At 49.3% G+C, this 19,235-nt stretch overlaps 1 protein-coding gene across 2 annotated transcripts in view; it reads right to left on the bottom strand.

Moving 5' to 3' along the window:
- The window catches only part of EHMT1 (euchromatic histone lysine methyltransferase 1), a gene marked incomplete at its 5' end in the record, with an annotated part of 123,386 nt that overhangs the window by 51,444 nt on the left and 52,707 nt on the right, over positions 1 to 19,235 (bottom strand). For both annotated transcript variants that reach the window (XM_082492695.1, XM_082492696.1), the window contains one exon: positions 11,269 to 11,356. In XM_082492695.1, coding sequence (XP_082348821.1) covers positions 11,269 to 11,356 — 88 coding nt within the window. The remainder of the gene's footprint in view (positions 1 to 11,268; positions 11,357 to 19,235) is intronic.

The raw sequence follows: 19,235 nt of genomic DNA, 5'->3' as shown, positions 1-19,235 counted from the left end.
GCATGTCAAACAAAACACTGCCCAATCTTGCATTGAGATCTCTGTCGAAGCCCTTCACAATGCCAGACTGACACAAGAAAAGCTTGCTGGTAGGGCTGTATGGGTGAGCTTTTGTGGCACTGACACAGCTCAGCAGCCAAATGTCTACATCAGAGCTTTGCTGCTGCAAGAAATATCGCAAGGAGTAACTCCCTGGCAATCACAGCTCTCCTGGAAATGTCATCCAGTAGAGAGTGGCTCCTGCACTGGAACGAAGCATCACAGGAGCAGCATTCACGGTGTCATTTCAGAGGCAACAGCCAGAGCAAACACAGGGGTGAAGCACGTTAAATGCAATTTTAGACTAAAATAATTACGTGATTCAAAGGCAGCGAGATTTTTGCAGCCTGACTAAGAGCTCACGCACGGATAAAACAGGAGTGTGCGTGCTAAGTTTTTTTTCCTCCCTTTAATACATTTCCACGCTCCCCATCAATGAATTTGTCCCATCAGTGATTTCAGACCCGAGCTGAAAAAATCCAAGTATGAACGCCGTGTACTTGCAGAAAGGTTTCTGACATGACAAACTAGCAGCTCCCCAGGCAACCAGGAGTGATAACAATTCACTGGCACGTTCAGTAAAACGATTAAATCAACCTGCTGTTAGGGATTCCTTGTATTGTTTTCCTTCCAGAGGCCAGACAGTTATGAAACACATCACAAGAAGTACCAGCAAAAGCTTTGTCCAAGTGGGCTGTCAAAGCAGGTAGAACCAATTTACAACTCGCTCAAATCAAAGCAATTTTTGCCTACAGTATTCAGAAGGGCCCAGAGTCAAACCGGAGGACAACTTTGCAAGCCAGACCAGCACGCCGGTCTCGTTTCATGCTGCTCTTGAAGCCCAGACACTCAAGGAAAGGATATTTCGAATGTCTCTGCTGACCTGGTAAAAACCTGATGCAAAGCTAAAGCTTGAAGAGGAACCAAGACCCTGGATCCCAGGTCACCGAGTCCAATATACCTGGGCTGACTGCTCAAAGCCCAGCTCTGCAGGGCTTCGCTGCATGCCCCCAAGCACAGGCAGCTCAGGGCAAACGTCAGCAGAGAGGAGAAGCAGCGCTGCATGGCTCACCGAACAGCTCTTCCCAAAAAGCACCCAATGCCCTTTGCAGTTAGTGGTCCTTTCCAACCTAAACCATTCTATGATTCTATGAAATATCTCTCCCCAGCTATCGGAGGGCCCTTCCCGCCCTTCTACACCCCCACCCCCTCCTTCTTTCTACCCCTTTTTAATGCATTCATTCACTCCCTCTCCTTACCATTGGGTTGACGTAAAAGATTTTGATACAGGTTTCTGCACAAACAGCCCTTGCAGATCTAGACTCTACAAGCAATGCATTCTAACACCTGAAACAACCATATTATTCCCCAAACTTCCTGGGTTTTGGTGCTCATCTGAGATTTAAAGACAAACATTTCCAGCATCAAAATGAAAGCCGTCCTAGAACAGGTGAATACACTTACAACGTCCAACTTCTGGCTTAGAACCCATCTCTGGCTTGAAGCATGATCAACGCTGAATTCAAACCCGGCTGGCCAGGGCTCTGCCCAGGTGGGACCACAGCCTTGTCCTACCCATAAATTACAAGGGAGACAGTCCTAGTCCTGCTCCATATTTCCAACAGAAAGCCACAGATGTTGGGCACTAAGTATCTTACTGGAAAGTGTCTTCAAACCCTGATGGCGAGTGGTAACTCTTCCCTGGGGTTCAACTCTGGCCATTTTTCTTGATAAGACATCTGCACTAAGTGGTCCATTCCCCCCAAACCCAGGCAGCTCAGCCTGCGATTGCCTCCCACATGGACTCTGCTGGCTCAGAACCTCCCAAAAGAGCTCCAAAACCTCCCAAAAGAGCTCACCGGTGCGTGCTGGAGCACACGCAGAGGGGCAGAGGCAGAAACTCCCCCCTCCAGTAGGCAGTAATTGAGCAGCTCTCCAAGCACGATTCTAAGTTATCACCTCCATCTGCTGCCCTCTCACGCCACCCGGACCACCTTCTGTGTACCGAAAGCTCTGATATGAAACACAAGGGTTTGTTTTGGATAGCAACAACTCCGGGAGAAGGTAAAGCGCTAGGTTTTTTCCACTGCTATTTAACTATTTGAAAAGTCTTGGGCAGAGGTAGCCAACAGCTATGCCCTTATTCTTTCAGTCCTTGTTTCTCTTCCTGTATTTGGTGTCTTTAAAAGACTGTGCTGTGGCCATTTAAACAATTATTTCAGCAAAGTCAGCGCCAGAAGAAAACAAAAAATGAGCTCCCTAACCACAGATGGCGGTTTCTAGTGCTCAGCACTAAGCACCTGGCCGAATGAAGCCTTCAATATTTGTTGATTTAAATACTGCACGCTCCCACCAGAACAGTCAAATAACTTCAGTGGCTGACTATTAGATAAACTGAATAAGCAGAGGGCAAGAATTGCTCTACCTGCCATGAAGGCAACCAAAACAAGGTAAATTAGAGCACTGCCCTAGGGGAAAGAATAACTGCATTACTCCAGAAAGCGTCACGGACTTTATGAAAAATCCATGAGGCTAAAATTAAAATCCCACATACAGTTTTCCCCCCACACACACTCTTATTAAGTGTGCAAAATGCAGTGTGATTGACTGTGGAAGTGCCATCAATCCCCTATAAACAGGCACCAGACTTCCAAATCTGTATGACTAGACATTTGACAAAACAAAAATATGAAATTTCATAGTCCCAGAAGTTGCACAGAACTGAAGAACTTGACAGCAGCCATCAAGGGCATGGTTTTGATTTAAGAGGATTATGCAACCGCTCTGCCCTGCCGTAAATGACTGCAGACGTTGCAGGGCAAAGCTTCCAGCTCCGGCCCCAACCACCAGTGCTGCCACCGCTCAGCGGGCCGAGAGTCACCATTTGGTGCCTAATGGACACACATCCACACGATAAAAGCTGTTAGGGTAACCGGCATCACACGGCTCGCTGGCTGGCAAGAGTCAGCGGAGGCCGAGGACTGAATGGGAGAAGAGACCACCTCCTTTCTGCCTCTGACAGGTCTGAGACACCGCGGGTAAGGCTCTCCTGAGCTGCTGGGACAGGTTTCTTTGGGAAAAAATCATCTCCATCCTCCTGATCCCTTTTCTGGCAGCACTAAAACAAATTCATAAATGCTTTAGAGCAGCACTGTTTTCTACAAACTGAGTTTCTGTACAGCACAGGGCTCCTGCAAGAAGCACCACAGCCAACCCACTGACCGCAGGAGCTCCTCATCCCAGGGTCCTACCCGAACATCAAATTAGAGACCCCCACAAAGAACTAGTTTCTATCAGGAGCTACATTGCTCGATGAGACGTGGTAACCCAAGTAAGCTAGTCTGGTTTTCACAACCAAAATACCTGGTCTGGCAATAGGAAAACAGGAGTTGCCATCCCAGGCTAGGTCACGATGCTCTGCCTCCAACTCGGTGTTCCATCCTCGCGTAACAGGACACGTCTGCAAGTCTGACCACGTTCAACAAGCCTTAGGTACAGTAAGTGCACATTTACAAGCATTGCTGAATAGACACAAGTCAATATATATTTACACTTTTGCTGAAACATGGTCTATAGATGGGGATGGGAACACAAACTAGAGACAGCAGGAACCTCGCAATGGAGAAATACTGAATAAAACAGCCTATAGAAGCTCTTCAACACCACTGGACAGCTAAAGAAACACTTGCTCCTGACATGACCTTTTCATCTCCCCTTTCCGTTATTTAAAAAAAAAAAAAAGTTTCACTGCAAACCTGCTAAATTCTTGACTTCAAATACACCTTGTGGCAACGAGTTCTCTTCTTGAAAATGCTGTTCAGCAGTTCTTCTGCTCTGGTTAACTGCAAGTGAATAAAAACCTAAAATCGCTATTTCTGTAAAACTTTACAACTTACAACAATGACAGTATTCATTCCTTCTAAATAGAGCAAAACTATGTTTCCTCCGTATTCACTTTTTTCTCCAAGTCCCTCATTACTCCTTAATCTACAACCATTCTTTAATTAAAAAAAAAAAGGTAGAAAGATATAGCCTACGTTCACGGAAGTGTAACCTCATTTACTAGAAGCATCCTACCATTTTCAGAGCTCCCTTATGCATCCCCTACACCATACGCAACAGTGAAAGCGCATCACATTGACCACAACACTGCCCACATTCTGATCCAAGCGTTCGGTATTAATTTAAAATCCAGTATCGTGGATAACTTGCCCAAGAGGTTTATTTTCTGTTATGGTATTCTTTCTCCCAGGTAGGTATCTGAAGTTGATAACAAGTTGAAAGTACTTCAGTAAAGGCGTATCTGCTAGGAGCTGGCTACATTTTAGTAACAAGGAATTTAAGACTCAGAAAATTATGCAGATACATTATCTCTGCTACTCCACATGGCAAAGAATAATCAGTCATATATTTAAAATACTTGAGAATTAACAACTTGAGAACAATGCAGAGTTCTCAGCTCTCACACCTCTCCCCAGGCTCGAGCAGACCCTCTGCAGAAGTTTGGGTCTCAAGCATTCTTCTCAATATCAAACACCATCATTCAAAATTGAATTAAAATTCCGCCATGTAGAGAACAGAGTCTTAGGGAAGGAGGGGAGAAGCTCAGTCAGACAGGATGAAGACACCTCATCTCAGTTTAGGTGTCTCAAAGACATCTCAAACCCCAGGGTGCCCCAAAGCCACCACTGCAACCAACAGAAAGAAGACAACAACTCAAACAGCACAGTCTGACTTTAGACATCTATCTTTGGACAAACTAATGACTGCCTGGACATGCCTGTCACGTGCAAGCAGAAATGAGCTGGACTACTTCAGAATTAGAATGATAACTTCAAAAAAACCCCCTAGATTAGGCAAAACAAAACCCACCTCTACTCTCCCACCCCCAGACTCCTGCAGCGCTGGTTCCTCTCTGCTGCCTTTGCCTGTTGGGTTTCCAGCCCTTCCAGCAGAGCCAGACCTGGCTCCAGTCCTGCCCTGGAGCTCGGTCCAGCCTGGCAAAACCTGCCTGTGGGCAGAGCCCGTCTAACAGATGTGCTGTGGTCCCCGCCAGCCATCCCCACCACAGTCAGTGGGAACCGAATGGCCTCTGCAGAGACCAAAGGGGACGAGTAGACGCCAGAAACTTTCCGCATGCAGGCAGCCAGATGTTTGCCTCAAAACTCTGTATTACTTTGAGAAGGCTCTGAAAAAACATAGTGTTTTAAATGTATTTTTTAAATTCAGATCTCATTGCTCAGGAAGACAAGAAAAATATGCAAGCATTATAAGCCCTTATGCTCCGGGCCAAAATGCAATCATCAGTAGGTGAGGTAAAAAAAAAAATAAAAATCCTACAAGCGAATGCACTATTATCTGATTTGGAACTTTTACGTGTTTTTCTGAACATCTTGGTGCGGAGCACTGGTAGAGGTGAGACACCCCACTGCCCGTGTCTCGCACGACATCTTCTGCGCATTCCCAGTGCCCCCAGCACAGAGCATGGGGCAGCTCTGTGCCTTCAGCAGAGCCACCAGGCTCCAGCTGCTGCAAGAGAAACAGCAAACTCTGAACTAAGCAGAGACAGCACTTAAATGAAAAGCTCACAATTTTGAAGTGCAGTACAAGTAAGCGCTGCATACATTTGTATTTATATAGATGCACATTTCACAGATGTTTTACCTTAAGCACTTTGCAGATCACCTATAAAACACCAGATACCACAAGCATTTATTCAACACCCAACTGTCCTGCTGGATAAACTTTTAAAAGCGAGAAATGCACCTGCTTATAATGCTTGTGTTACAACAGTTCCCTCCCCCCTTCCTCCTCCAAGTCAAAAAAAAAAAAAAATAAAAAAAAAATGGTAAAGCAGAGAGAAGCCCAACTGACATGAAAAGGATGACAAAGAGATGGGGGCTGAAACCGTACAGACTAGGGGGAACCGGTGGCTGGAGATGCTGCGTCCATTGGAAAGGGAAAGCACCACCTCTATTGTTCGAGCCAAAAAACTGGAGCATTTTGAAGCCAAGAAATTAAGAGAATTAAGTGTTTCAGGCCAAAGTTCCTCTCTGGGGTGAGTTATTGATGGTCTTTTCTTCCTCCCACCCTTTTAAATCCGTGAAGGCGGTTGATATCCATCCAAGAGCCTGGCCCTGTATTTCCAAAACAAAAGTGCCACTCCTCCCAGTGCCCTGGAGCACCGTCACCCCGCCGCAGTGTCAGCGCTTCCCACCTCCCATCAGACATGCCGAGAGTCAAAACAGGAAAAGAAAGAAAAAAGAAAAGAAAAACCAAACCCAACTTCTGCTGCGAATGCTCGATGCTGAGATTACACAGGTCAGGCAAACGGGATTCAGCATCTCGCCGGTGGGCTGCCTGCGAATACCGGCGGAGACTCAAAGCAGTTTAAGAGCCTGGGTGAAATGAATTCATTTCTTTGCCACGGGACTGGATCCACAGTGTTACAGCTCTGGCCACGAGGCCCCGAGCCCATCCGTGACCGAGGGACGCTCCTGCTCCGGGGCTGCCAGGCTCCGAGGGCTCCGAGCACGTTTCTTCTGGTGCCACAGCCTGTCTGCTGCGGGGCACAGCCTCCCCGGAGCAGAGCTCTCGGCCACGGGGAGCACCCGGGTGCACATCTGGGCAAACATCTAAAATACCTAAGCATCATTTAGCTCTGTCTGGTCTCCTGGCCGTCAGTCTCAGCAGGTGAGCCCAGTGCCCAGTACGGCTCTTTTCTTCCTTTGAAAGAAGCCACCTCTGCACCCGGGAATGCAAAGGTTGCAGCTGCTCAGTGGAAAGCAGCACTTTCCTCCTCATGGCAACTTCCTATCTGCAATAAGAGGGGTAAAAAACCAACCAAAAAACAGAGAAAAAAGGCCCCTCCGGGAATTTAAAACCCTAACACTCTCTAAAAGCAGTGTTAAATTTATTTGAGAGGAAAGCAACTGTGCATGTCTCATCCAGCACTGTGCTCCAGCACTGCTGCTCTTGTAAAAGAGCTGCCTCGGGTGAAGTCTCAGAAACGCCGAGGCTAATGGAGAACTTTGTTACCAGCTCTCCTTCGCGCTGCTGTCTTAGTGGAACTTTCCATCTCTGGGGCTGGGGAATCAGAAAAGGAGTGGTTTGCCTTGAAAGGTCAACTGAGATGCAGCATGGAGTTAGGAGCTGTGTACATTAGGAAGACAACTGAAATCACTTGCAATTCTTGCAAAGAAACCACTTTTTAATTAGTTTCTCTCTGAGTCAGACTAAAGACAATATGGCCTTTTTTCCGCTCATCTCTTCCATCTCCCTGCCCCTTTCTCCTCCCTGTCAAAGGGAAAGACGGACCTAAACTCACACCCACATGTAAAACTGAACTGGAACATTTCCCCACAGACAACAAAACACAGTCTCGTCTGCAACTTTTCTTCTATCTGTATTGAGCAATTTTACGCAGAAAGGGACACTGAGTCTAGTGAGTAACTTACACTGGGCTTTACGCAGGCTGGGACTCGACCCCAGAACTGGAAATTAAAGTGCTGGAACACACAAAGATCTCATCCTTACATATGTATGTTAAATTTCTAGTTCAGTTATTTCTTTATCAGTGCCAGGATGAAGCCAGGAGAGGACATCCCAGCTGGTAACGACAGTGCCATTCTGCAATACCTTCTACTCGAGGAGCAGAGAACAAAACACCTCGACTGCCCCCCACCCCCGGACCCTCTACCTCCAGGCTGCTCCCTGGGGGCACCCACCCAGACCCTGCCCCAGCCCGACAACTCGTCCCCTGGGGCAGCAGCTACTGAGTTGTCACAAACGACAGGATGGCACACTGAGGGCAACTAAGAAAGGGGACGTGCTGCCTCCAAACAGCAGATTATAAACTGGGGCAGCTCAGCTATTGCCCCACAAGAGTATGACCCTTCCCTGCAACAGGAGACCTTCACGGACATCTCCAACATGATGGTTTTCATCAGTGGTGGAGTCAGACAACAGTCGCAGGCACTACTGCAGCAGTGCTGATGTGCCTGGCTTAGGGGACAGACCCTTAAATCTCATTCCAGGCTGCGAGCTACCTGAATTTCCTGGCTCATCTTGGACACAACAAAAGCGTAAGTTTGTACGTAGAGGTGTAACTCATAAAAGGCCATTCGGAGAGGCAGCAGCAAAGCTATGGTACACGCTAACACGGTTCAAATGGGGATCTGATACTGACCTCTGTATTAGTACCCGTCTGAGTCATGGGGGAGTAAAAAGAGGGGAAAACACAGTAATTCACACTGAGTCTTTAGCCCAAACACCACCTTTAGTCAGTCTTTGGACCTGCAGGTTCAAGCCTCTGAAAGTTTTAGATCCCAGGATCAATTTCCACAGATAACCTGCCTAGGGGATTTTCCCAAAGGGAACAAAATCCAGAACAGATCTGTCTGTCTCATGTTGCAGGCCATGACTCCCATCAAACACAACCAGTCCGCTGCAGCAGCTCAGCCTAAACTAGAACCCAGAAGCACCAGCAGACCTGTGCAGATTCCCATTCCCACGCATCATAGCATCATTTGGGTTTGAAGGGACCTTTAAAGGTCACCTACTCCAACCCCCTTGCCATAAGCACGGTCATCTTGAACTAGATCAGGCTGCTCTGAGCCCCGTCCAACCTGACCTTGAACGTTTCCAGGGATGGGGCATCCACCACCTCTCCGGACAACCTGGGCCAGTGTCTCATCACACTCAGCCTAAAAAATTTCTTCCTTATATCTAGTTGAAATCTATCCTTTTAGTTTTGAAGCCATTACCGCTTGTCCTATCATAACAGGCCCTGTTAAAAGTCTCTCCCCATCTTTCTTATAAGCCCTCTTTATGTTCTGAAAGGCCCCAATAAGCAATAAGGTCTCCTCGGAGCCTTCTCTTCTCCAGGCTGAACAACCCCAACTCTCTCAGCCTGTTCTCCCAGCAGAGGGGCTCCAGCCTGCTGACCATCTCCGTGGCCTCCTCGGGCCCCGCTCCAACAGGTCCATGTCCTTCTGATTTTAGGGGCCCCCGAGCTGGAGGCAGCACTGCAGGGGGGTCTCCCCAGAGCGCAGCAGAGGGGCAGAATTCCCCCCCTCACCCTGCTGGCCATGCTGCTGGGGATGCAGCCCAGGGTGCGGGGGGCCTTCTGTGCTGCCAACGCGCATTGCCGACTCATGTCCAGCTTTTCACCCACCAGTACCCCCAAGTCCTTCTAGGCAGGGCTGCTCTCCATCCCTTCATCCCCCGGCCTGCATGGATACCAGGGATTACCCCTATCCAGGAGCAGGACCCTGTACTTGGCCTTGTTGAAACTCATGAGGTTCACACAGGCCCACTTCTCCAGCCTGTCCAGGTCCCTCAGGATGGCATCCCATCCCTCAGGTGTGTCAACCGTGCTACTCAGTTTGGTGTTGACGACAAACTTGCTGAGGGTGCGCTCGATCCCACCATCTATGTCTGATGAAGATACTAAACAGTACTGGTTCCATCCTCCTCGCTAAAGGAAAATGACTGTTCAAGCAAAGCTAAAGAGAGAGATCTCAGATTTTGGGGCGCTTTTCCTGTCCACGCGTCCCAGTTCCATACACTTCCACCCATCCCCGAGTCAGGAAACAGGGCTCAAAGAAACAATTTCATGCCGTCCTGCAAGTCTGCTGTAATGATTTCATGTTCACTCAACACTCAAAAATGTAAATTCTTTGCCAACACTAAACACTGTTATTAACAGAAATCGAACTCCTACAACAATCACAGCTGGGTAACAAAGGTCAGCAAAGAACACGTACAGCACAATGACCATGCAAACCATTGTCTTTTAGACACATGGTATGCTTGGGAAGAGAAGGATATAATCTGAACATTGCTACAAGAATGGAGACTCTGCAGTTCACATTTTAGGACCCTTCTTTCCCCAGTAACAGAACTGGACAATAAGCTGAAGTGAGTGGAATATGAAGCCTCGAGACTGCTCCTACTGAGGGAGGGTTCTCAGCTTCCTTTTGATACGCAGCATTTGCTTTAAATCCAAATCAGTCAAGCCATACAAGGTGCAGAAATGTTTCTCTTCCCACCCTCCTTCTGGAGTTTCACCTCCACAGACTCTTGACACTTACCTTAAGATCAACCAAGAGCTAAATAAACTAGCTTGATACTCCTGAGCCAAGCAAGGCAAGGGATCAAAGTGAGAGTCTCCTCCCAGAGCAATGCGACCTCCCACCGACATCTCCGACTTCGACTCTGGTTTGCCCAGACCAGAGGTCCACACGCAACCAGCGGCAGCTCTCACATGCTCCCAGTTAATATGCAAGCACCGTGGTCACATCTGACGCAGCATTCAATATTTTGCCCGTTCTGAGCTTTACTTTCTAACTAGAGCAGCTTGACAAAACATTATGCTGGACAGAAGAGAAAGAAAAAGCAATGCTGTACTCACATGCAGCTGAATTAATTCCAAAATTTTGTTTCTAGCTAAGACTAGGTATTTTGATGAAACCAGTTCAATGCTTTTCTAATGCCATACTATGGAAAGAAGACCAAAATACCCCAAATCCCTGAAGAGCTATGAGAAGTAACTAGTCAAGAAATAATAAAGCCATGGAAAGAAAGGAGGGGGGGAAAGATAAAGGGTGGTGGGGTTTTTTTTCCTAATCCCACTGCCACATTTATTAAGCCCTCAGATTTGTGTGCGTGCAACTCACAGGCAACCCCGCAGGAAAGACTTTGTCAAATTAACATATGCACTGCATCCTGCAAAGTAAAATCAAGCAGAAACAACAGAGAAGCCACGAAGCATGCCACAACGGCACGAGGCGAGGAGTGTCTAACCCCACCAGCCATCACGCCTGTTTTGGAGCAACAGAGAAACTCAGAGGAAAACAGAAAGTTAACTTTAATAGAGGGAGGAAAAGGGCTAGGTCATCATGTGGCAGGGATCAGAGTTCAGTTAAAACCAGACACACAGAGGAGGTTCAAAGTAACTCCTTTGCGCTTCACAGCCACACCAAAGCAGAAGTGAAAATTAGATATCATTCTTCAGGTGGGTGGCGATGGATGGACTGAAAAGCAAATTTGCATCTTCTGGGGAAGAGCCCTGCTCAGAATAAACACAGGAGAACAGAGCCACTCTGTTTGCGGGAGCACACCTGAGGCTCTCAGGGGACAGAACACATCTCTAAGCCCCCAGTTTTGTTCCCATCACATGCTGACCTCACAAGCAAGGTCCGGCCCTCAATCGAGGCAGGTGCTCACCTTCCTCTTTGTTGTTGGTGATGTCTTTCAGCAGCTCAGTCTTCATGCAGGCGTCTTTCCTTGTCTCTCCCTTACTCAGCACTGTTCGCTAGGGGCGAGGAGAGAAGGGACAGGGGAGGGGGGGGGAAAAAAAGAAATATCATGGTTTAGCTCAATGTTCATACACATGTTGCATTTAAAACGAGACAGTCATGGACACATCCTGTTTACATCATGGGCAAACCTCATTCTGCAAAATAATGCTGCCAGGAAACTGCCACCAAGGCACAGGTCAAAGAAAAAAACTGGCAAGGCTTGCCCCGGCTGACAGCCCATCTCGCACGAGAAACGGAGGGGCTCCGCGCTGCACCCGGGGCTCAGACCTCACAGAGCTTTGCTTAAGATGCAGCCAGTTTTTTGGAGTGTTAACGTGCTTGGGAATCCAGCTGAGTATGTCTGGACAGGCATGGATTAAAAAGGTCATGAAACGCATCTCAAGGAGGTGACCCTTATTCCCCCAAAACTTCTTAGGTTTTCAGACCTATCAGACTTCTCATTAGACATCATTTATCAACATTTACAGCCCACGTATGCTTTTGGTGGTTTGGGGTTTTCTTGTAATTCATTCAACTGCAACTTATAAAATGCAAACCATCAGTGAGCTGCAGCTAACTCATCATTCGTAACAGCCATGTTTATTAAAGTTAACGAGCTGTACTTTCAATTCCATAGAAAGTAATTTTTCTTTTTTCCACCCCTCTCGGTTTTTTTTTTTGGTTTTTTTTTTGGTTTTTTTTTTTATTATTTTTTTGTAAAAAGGGAACACCTGCTCATCTCCTCTGCCTTTCACAAGCCTGGAGTCACGTTGCTAGATCAGGTTTGCAGCCTTAAAACCTCCTCTTTCCCTTTTTCTTTTTTTTTGAAGCGGCAAGACCAAAAAAAAAAAAAAGCTACCGAAAGGAAAAAGGCATTAAAAACCCCCAAACACACACAGAGAAGAGAAGGGGTTCTTTGACACAGCTCTGTGTTTAAGGAGACAAGCTGGTCTGAAAGGTAAAGATGGCGACTGCCTTGCAAAGCTGCCGTGTGCCGGGGGAGGCAGCGATGTCCGTCTTTGGCCGGGTGAAGGGCTCACTTTGCCACCTGCATCGCAGCAGAAGAATAAGCCCAGGTCCAGCCAACTGTTGTAGGCCAGCACGGAGAGCAGATGGTGCCCGCAGCCATGCATATCACAAGGTTCAAAGCGCACTGAGTGATAAAGAAAGAAAAAAAACCCCAACCTGCCCATTTCTCATAAAGCAAGCAAAAAGAGACAAGACGCACACACGAAGCCCGGTGTATCAGCGCCAGAACCATTCCCCACAGCAGCTCGCCCTTGCCCACATCGGTTTCTGTCCGAAGCGAGCGGGAAAGATGAGCTTTGGTGTTGCTATTGCTATTAGAAGCCACCCTGTCTTTTTTGTTTCCATGTGAACTCAGCTGCAATGCCAAGTACTGCAGCGCGGGGTCTTCCTTCCCCTCGATTTCTTCAGCCCCCCATCCTGTGCACACCAGGGAGGGCTCCTCCAGCACCGGGTCCCTGCCCCTGGGCCACCATGGTGCCTGCAGGACCACCCTCGCCCTGCACCTAAACACCATTACCTGCAAAGCAAGAAACAAGCTGATGGGATGGAGGAAAGCTGAGGGACACCGGCTGGGCACAGGGTGCTTGCGAAAGCCCCCACTGCCTGCCAGACCTGCCCACGCGGAGCTAAGGGCACCTCCAAGGATTGCTCCTCTAGCAAGGAGGAAGGTGGCTGTGGGTGGCTGCCCGTCCCCGAGTACAAGCAAACGCCAAACACGGCCATGTCTAGATGCTCTCAGCAAGAGGGAACTGGTGCCCCACCACCTTCAGATTTTCAGACACACACCAAAAAGCAAGCCGTAAGCATTTGAAACCTCAGCTCAGCCAACTGATCAGATAGCCTGAAACAGAATACACCTCCAGCAGATGGTGGCCAACACCTTCTATTAAGAAACAATCATAAAAGCACAGCCCAAAGTTTGACCATCGATCAACTTTTTTTTTTTTTTTTAAATGTATTTGCTAAGCCAATAATACATATCCTTGCTGCAAAACATCTGCTTGTAAGCCCTACCTCTCCTCCACCCAGACTTCCTGTAAACTGGGAATAACTTCATTTTTCTCATGGACTTATCCTGCTCCAAGACTAATGCAAAGAGAACTGCAGAGAGCGGGGGCTCAAGTGCACCCCACAGCTCCCACCATGGGAAGGGGCACCCAAGTCCTCGCCACAGACACCGGCAGCAGATAAAGAGCCTCAGTCTAACAGGGACCAGCTTGTTCTGCCAACCTTTGTTTCAACAAGGAAAGGTCTTGGTATTCCTGCTATTAAACTGACTCATACTGGAAACCCCAGGATTTCCAGCAGGTCATTTTTACGCATTCAATTCTCAGTTTTTCTTTATTTTATAAGCGACAACCCCACTCAACAAATAATCCATGCTCTCCCTTCCGCAGAGGTGTTGCTGCTGCTCAGCCCATGATGCCTGAAGAAAAGCCGTGGCAGGAATCCTGGAGTCAATCAGACCTCGGCAGCTAACGACCACCCTCCCTCCTCGCTGCAATTACCAGGAGCTCGGGGCTGCCCCAGGTCCTGCCCAGTGGCAGAAACCCTCCAAGCAGAATTTCCAGCGCCAAGAGAGGCCAGAGAGAAATCATAGCTTTTTTCCTGAGAGAGCAGAAAAGCGTGGTGCCAAGGCAAGGCTACCCGAGGTGGCACCCCATGGGCTCTCCGGGCCCCTGTCTCAGAGACACATCCCTCACCAGCAGCAGCAGCAGCTTTACAACTTCCACGCCTTCCTCTGAAACAAACAAAACTCAGCATCAAGGTAGAAAATAAAATAATAATTAAAAAAAAAAAAAAAGGTCAACTGTGAATTTTGAAGCATTTGGATCAAAAGGAAGCTCCAGGAAGCGCTCGAAGCCTCTTCTCCCCAGGCCAGCGCTCTTCCCTCCGTGCTCCATCACCACCCGGCAGATGCAGCAGCCGGCACCCAGCACCGCCGGGCACCCACCGCAGCCGGGCACCCACCGCAGCCAGGCAGCCCATTCATTCCCACCGGCCCACGGCTCCACCCAGCCAACTTCGCAGCAACTTCACCGCAAAGTGTCAATACCTCCATTTTTTTTTTGGTGTGTGTTGGGTTTGGGGTTGGGTCGTCCCCCCCTCCCTTAAATTCAGAGTAAACTTCCCTTTCTGCTCACACTCCCCATGCCCAATCCGTCGGCTCCCGATTGGCAGGGAAATCCTATACCCACCCTCCCCGCCGAGAAATGTCTGCTCTTGCAGCAGTCCCAACAAAAGCCAACTGCCAAGCACAAGCTGCTTCACAATAAAAGTCTCACTCGCTCCATTATTTTTTTTTTCCCCCTCCTTTCCCCCTTTCCCGCAGCCGTTCGCCTCCATTCCCTCGCCGACCCCACACTGATTATTAACCTTCCGTGGCTGGAGAGCCTTCATAAAGAGTACACACCACCAGCAATGAAGCATTATCCCCCTCCCCCCAACCCTTTTACTTTTCAAGGGGAAGAAAAAATTATTGCATCTTAAGAAAGACTGATTAAGTCCTTGAAAGGGCTTTAAAAGCCACGAGGATCCAAGGAGAGGAGCTAGTGCTGGTTTAGTTTTTCCTCTCCACCTCTGTTTACAAGAAAACAGGCTTCCTCTCCTCCGCGAGGTCTTTGGAGGGGATGGAAGACGGGTCAGACCGGCCAAGGAAATGCTCTGCAGCATTTCCAAACAGAGGACGACTAGAGACTACAGTGGTGCCTTTAAAACAAAAAAAAAAAAAAAAAAAAAAAAAAAGAGAGAAAAAGAGCAAAGCTAGGAAACACAGAAAGAGCTTTCTCAGCCTCCTCCTTGGCATTTTCCTCAGCCATCCGGGTGCCCTTCGCAAAGGTCCAAACAGGTTTTATAGGCAAAGACAATACATGCACAGCAAAACTCCAACAGATCGCAGCTTACCAAGCCCAAGAGACCAGTGAGTTACATCATGAACCAGAGCTCTCTCCAGGCAGACCAGGAAGGAGCGGAGGTTGATGTGCTAAGATGTCTACCTTCACCAGGGTCTTTTTTTTTTTTTTTTTTTTTTTTTTTGTCTTAAACACCAACCGTCTAGGAACCTGAGGCTTTGCAGCAGCGTTATTCCGATCGCAGCCATGCAGCTGAAGCAGGTCGATCCGAAAGAGGGCCAGGCGCAGGAGGACCCCTCTGAAACTCTTCTCGCTCCCATGCGGGGCTGCAGCTGCACCAACACATCTGCCTGCAGACCCGGTGGGACCGATCCTGCCCCAGCCTGTGAAGCCTCCAGCCAGGAGGTGGACACCAACCCCTCAGAGGTGACACCACCGGGCACCGCTGCCCGCGAGCGACGGGGTCATGTGCCCCACCACCAGCTCCCAAGCAAAGCTCTCGCCAGCCCTCCCGCAGGGCAAGATTCCACCCCCTGTGCATGGCGGCGGGGAGGTCTGCAATACATACTGCAGCAAGGCAGAGAGGCAAAGCTCTCAATAAATGATGCAACCCCAGCAGCAGCAGATTCTCATTCACTCCTTTTTCTTCCCTCCCTTTTTCTCCTAAAAAAACCCTAAAAATAACACAACCCAAACCAATTTGCTCATCATAACCTTTGCCTGTAAGAGAAGACAAACATTTTCTACTTAATTACATAGGAAGTAATGATTAAGAAAACGCTTGTAGAAAGAGAGTGTTTCTCTTGTAGGCACGTGAAGGCTGCTCATTTCAGATCCCAGCGCTGCGCAGGTCCTGCTGTGCACGGGCAAGGTCTGGGATGACTGCTCGTGGGGACGCTGACCACGGGCCTGTCATTAGAAGCAGCAGAAGCATTTGATCTGGAGAAGGAAGGAAATGTAACCACCAGCGTACCTGGCCTACAAAGCACTCACCGGTCTCAAAGCTCCTTTCTTTTTTAGGTTAAGGCCACTTCCTTATAAGCCTCGTGCAATCATGTGAACACGGAATTTTATCTGCAGCTCACAACAAGCACTGCCCTCAGCCTGAAGTTTGTCCCCAAATCAAATTCTTTGCAATTCTTTTGTCTCCTGAATTCCTTTCATCCAGACTCTTCCTAAAAGAAAAGAAACGTTTTCTTCTTTACCCCCATGTCCTCTCTCCTATTCCAGCCGCACAAATCAACTCCCGAAACCGGGAGAAGGGTAGAAATGAAGCACAAGTCCCTGCATGCAACAGCTGGGAACAAGGAGACACGTGCGTGAAACACAACAGGACTTAAAGTGACTCCTCGTAAGCCACCGCGGTCCACAATGGCGTCAGGCGCAGGGGGTGTGCAGAGCCCGTGCCCTCCTGGGAAGGGGAGATGGATTTACACTTCCTCACTGCTTCCACACCGGGAAGCGTCGCAGCCATCGCGCTGTGTCCCAGTAGAGTTAAAGCCAGTGCAACTTGTATGTGCAGGCAAGTGTAAATCCAGAGCAGACAAAGGCATCTCCTCCTTCCCCGGGCCGAGGGCAGTGAGGAGTACAGCTGCTGCCTGCCTTCCCCTAGCGCCCGTGAGGGGAAGGGGGGGGAGGGGGGAAGAAAACCCTAAAATGGAGACCAAGATTCATCACTACCTCTAGCAAAAGCAAACCAACCATTTCAGAAACACCCAGTCCCCAGGAAGGCTTCGCCAGGATGAAACCGTAGCACCAAGAGGAGCCTGGAGCAAGCAGGAAGGCAGCTGGCCGCCATCGACGGGGCTCAGGCGCCTCTTCGTCCTCTGCGCTCCTCTTCCTCCCACCCCCCCAAAACCCACCGCCGCCATCGCAGCAGCTCCCTCTCCCCTGCCCGTCCCTGGGAGGGCTCCTCGGGGCGGCGGAGGGAAGGGGGGAAAAGCCCTGCGTGGGCTTCCCTGGGGAGCTGGAGGACCTCGCTCAGCTGCCCACACCACCTCCGTCTGGGCCACCTCCAGCCATGGAGAGGCCAGCAGCACCACAGCGACGCCTGCGAGCCGGAAAAGCGGACGGGGAAAAGGGGAAAAGGGAGGGGGGAAGGGGGAGGGGAAAAAAGAAAAAGAAAAAGGACAGAAATAATAATAATAAAACTTGCACCCTCGGGCCTGTCCCTCTAATAACTACAGCAAAACCTCACCAAGGCTTTACTCTCCTGGAGGGTGAGAAAGCGACACAGCGCTGCCCAGCACCCGAAGTCCTGGAGGTGGGAGATCCTCACACCCTCTCCTCCATGGCCTACGGGCTTCGTCCCCGCCGTGGGGCCTTTTTTTTCTGCTCTGTCATTAAAGAGTGGAGCCTGGTCTTTTCCTTCAATCCCAAGAATTGCAGGGAATTAGATCATCTTTCTCGGCTCACCTCCCCCTACAGGCAGCTCCCGAGCATGCTCAGCTCGGCCTGGCGCTGCCATTTCATAACGGCATTGTTTACAGACACAGGCTGACCTGCCATTTTTTGACAGGAGGAGAGGAGCGGGCCTTCGCCCGCCGCCCCCCGGCGACAAAAATCCACTTTGGGCAGGGGAAATTGCAACAGCGTGGAAAGGGAGCAGGCTGTGGGTTTGCGGTGGTGGTTTTGTTGTTTTTTTTTGGGGGGGTTGGTTTTTTTGTTTGTTTGTTGTTTTTTTTTTTCCTTGATTTAGGTCAAAATCCACCTGTTTTGGAGGGAGAGGTGAAGCCCTCTGGGGGCCGGGGGGAGCGGGGAAGAGAGGTTCTCACGGAGCGCAGTGCAAAACGCCAGCCATGATTTTCAGCTCCTTCGAATCGCCACCGTGCTTCGACGTCACCTAAAAATATAATACCCAGCCCAGTCTGCCATCCTCCGTCAAGCCTTCCTCTGCGAGAGAAAGGCTTGGAAAGATGGTATTTCCCTTGAATAAACAAGCTGGCTCAGCCCCAGCACATACAGTTTTCTCCTTTAAATGCAAACCAGAGTATTTTTGCAGGCACACAGGAAAATGGGGAGAGGAGGAGGGGAAAAAGTTCCTCATTTAACACCAAGAGCTCCATGAAAAGCCTTGCAAGGTTTCTCCGAGCCCCTCTCCGTTCCGCTCCTCTCCCCGTCCGCGCCGATCATACTTTACAGGTGAAAGCAGCTCTGACTTATGACGGAGAGAAAATGCCAGAAGAGCTGGAGGTTTCCTCATCCTTGGAACAAGGACAAGTTGTGAAAAGCTTCCTTTGCGAGAGGCTCTGTGCTGCTCCGACACAGTATGGCAGCGTTGCAGGGAAGACGCCTGCACGTCAGATCTTCTTAACCCCCACCGCCTCGGCCCTTCTCCACCACGTCCAACAGCCGTCCCCCTCCCGATGGGGGCTGAAGGAGATAAATAAATTACCTGGTTGGAGGGAAGCAAGCTGTTATGTTGCATCCCAGAATATCTTCTTAAAAAGCTTGCTCTACATTTTTTCGCCTCTGATTTTTTTTTTTTTTTTGCCCCTCGTTTTTAAGGACACTTCCCAGTTAGTTCGTACAGAGTGCAAGCTTCGCTCCGGCTGCTTTCCTGCCTACTGTAAATCCTGGCAGGCAGTGCTGGCCGTCTTCCTCCTCTGCCCCCCTCCAGGACCAATGCCACCATACAGCTACGCCAGACATTTCCTCCTCCACCCAAGCGACCGAGGAGCTCACACAGGCACGGGGAGGGACGGATCCCACAGGACCAAGGGAAACACTGGGGGACATGAGGGTCTCCTCTGCAAAGAGGGGTTGGTGTCAAAACTCTGAATCCACAGGAGTCAAAAATAACTGGGCTGAAAATGGTTGTTAAGGGTTATAAATTCCAGACTCGTTTCCAACTCACTGACATTACATGTCACTGCAGGAACATATGGTCCTCCCAGCCTCGCGAGCGGGGAGCGTGCGCTGCAAGAGCCCCGAGCTTTTCGGCTCATCCAAAAGCAAAGCAGCTCTTCATGCCACGGCCATTCCTCAACCGCTCTCTGCTCCAGGAGCGGGA

Source organism: Vanellus vanellus, assembly GCF_965231255.1.
Source record: "Vanellus vanellus genome assembly, chromosome: 18".
Classification (NCBI taxonomy): Eukaryota; Metazoa; Chordata; class Aves; order Charadriiformes; family Charadriidae; genus Vanellus; species Vanellus vanellus.
Note: the sequence above shows the minus strand (reverse complement) of the source record. Positions and strands in the feature narration are given on the sequence as shown.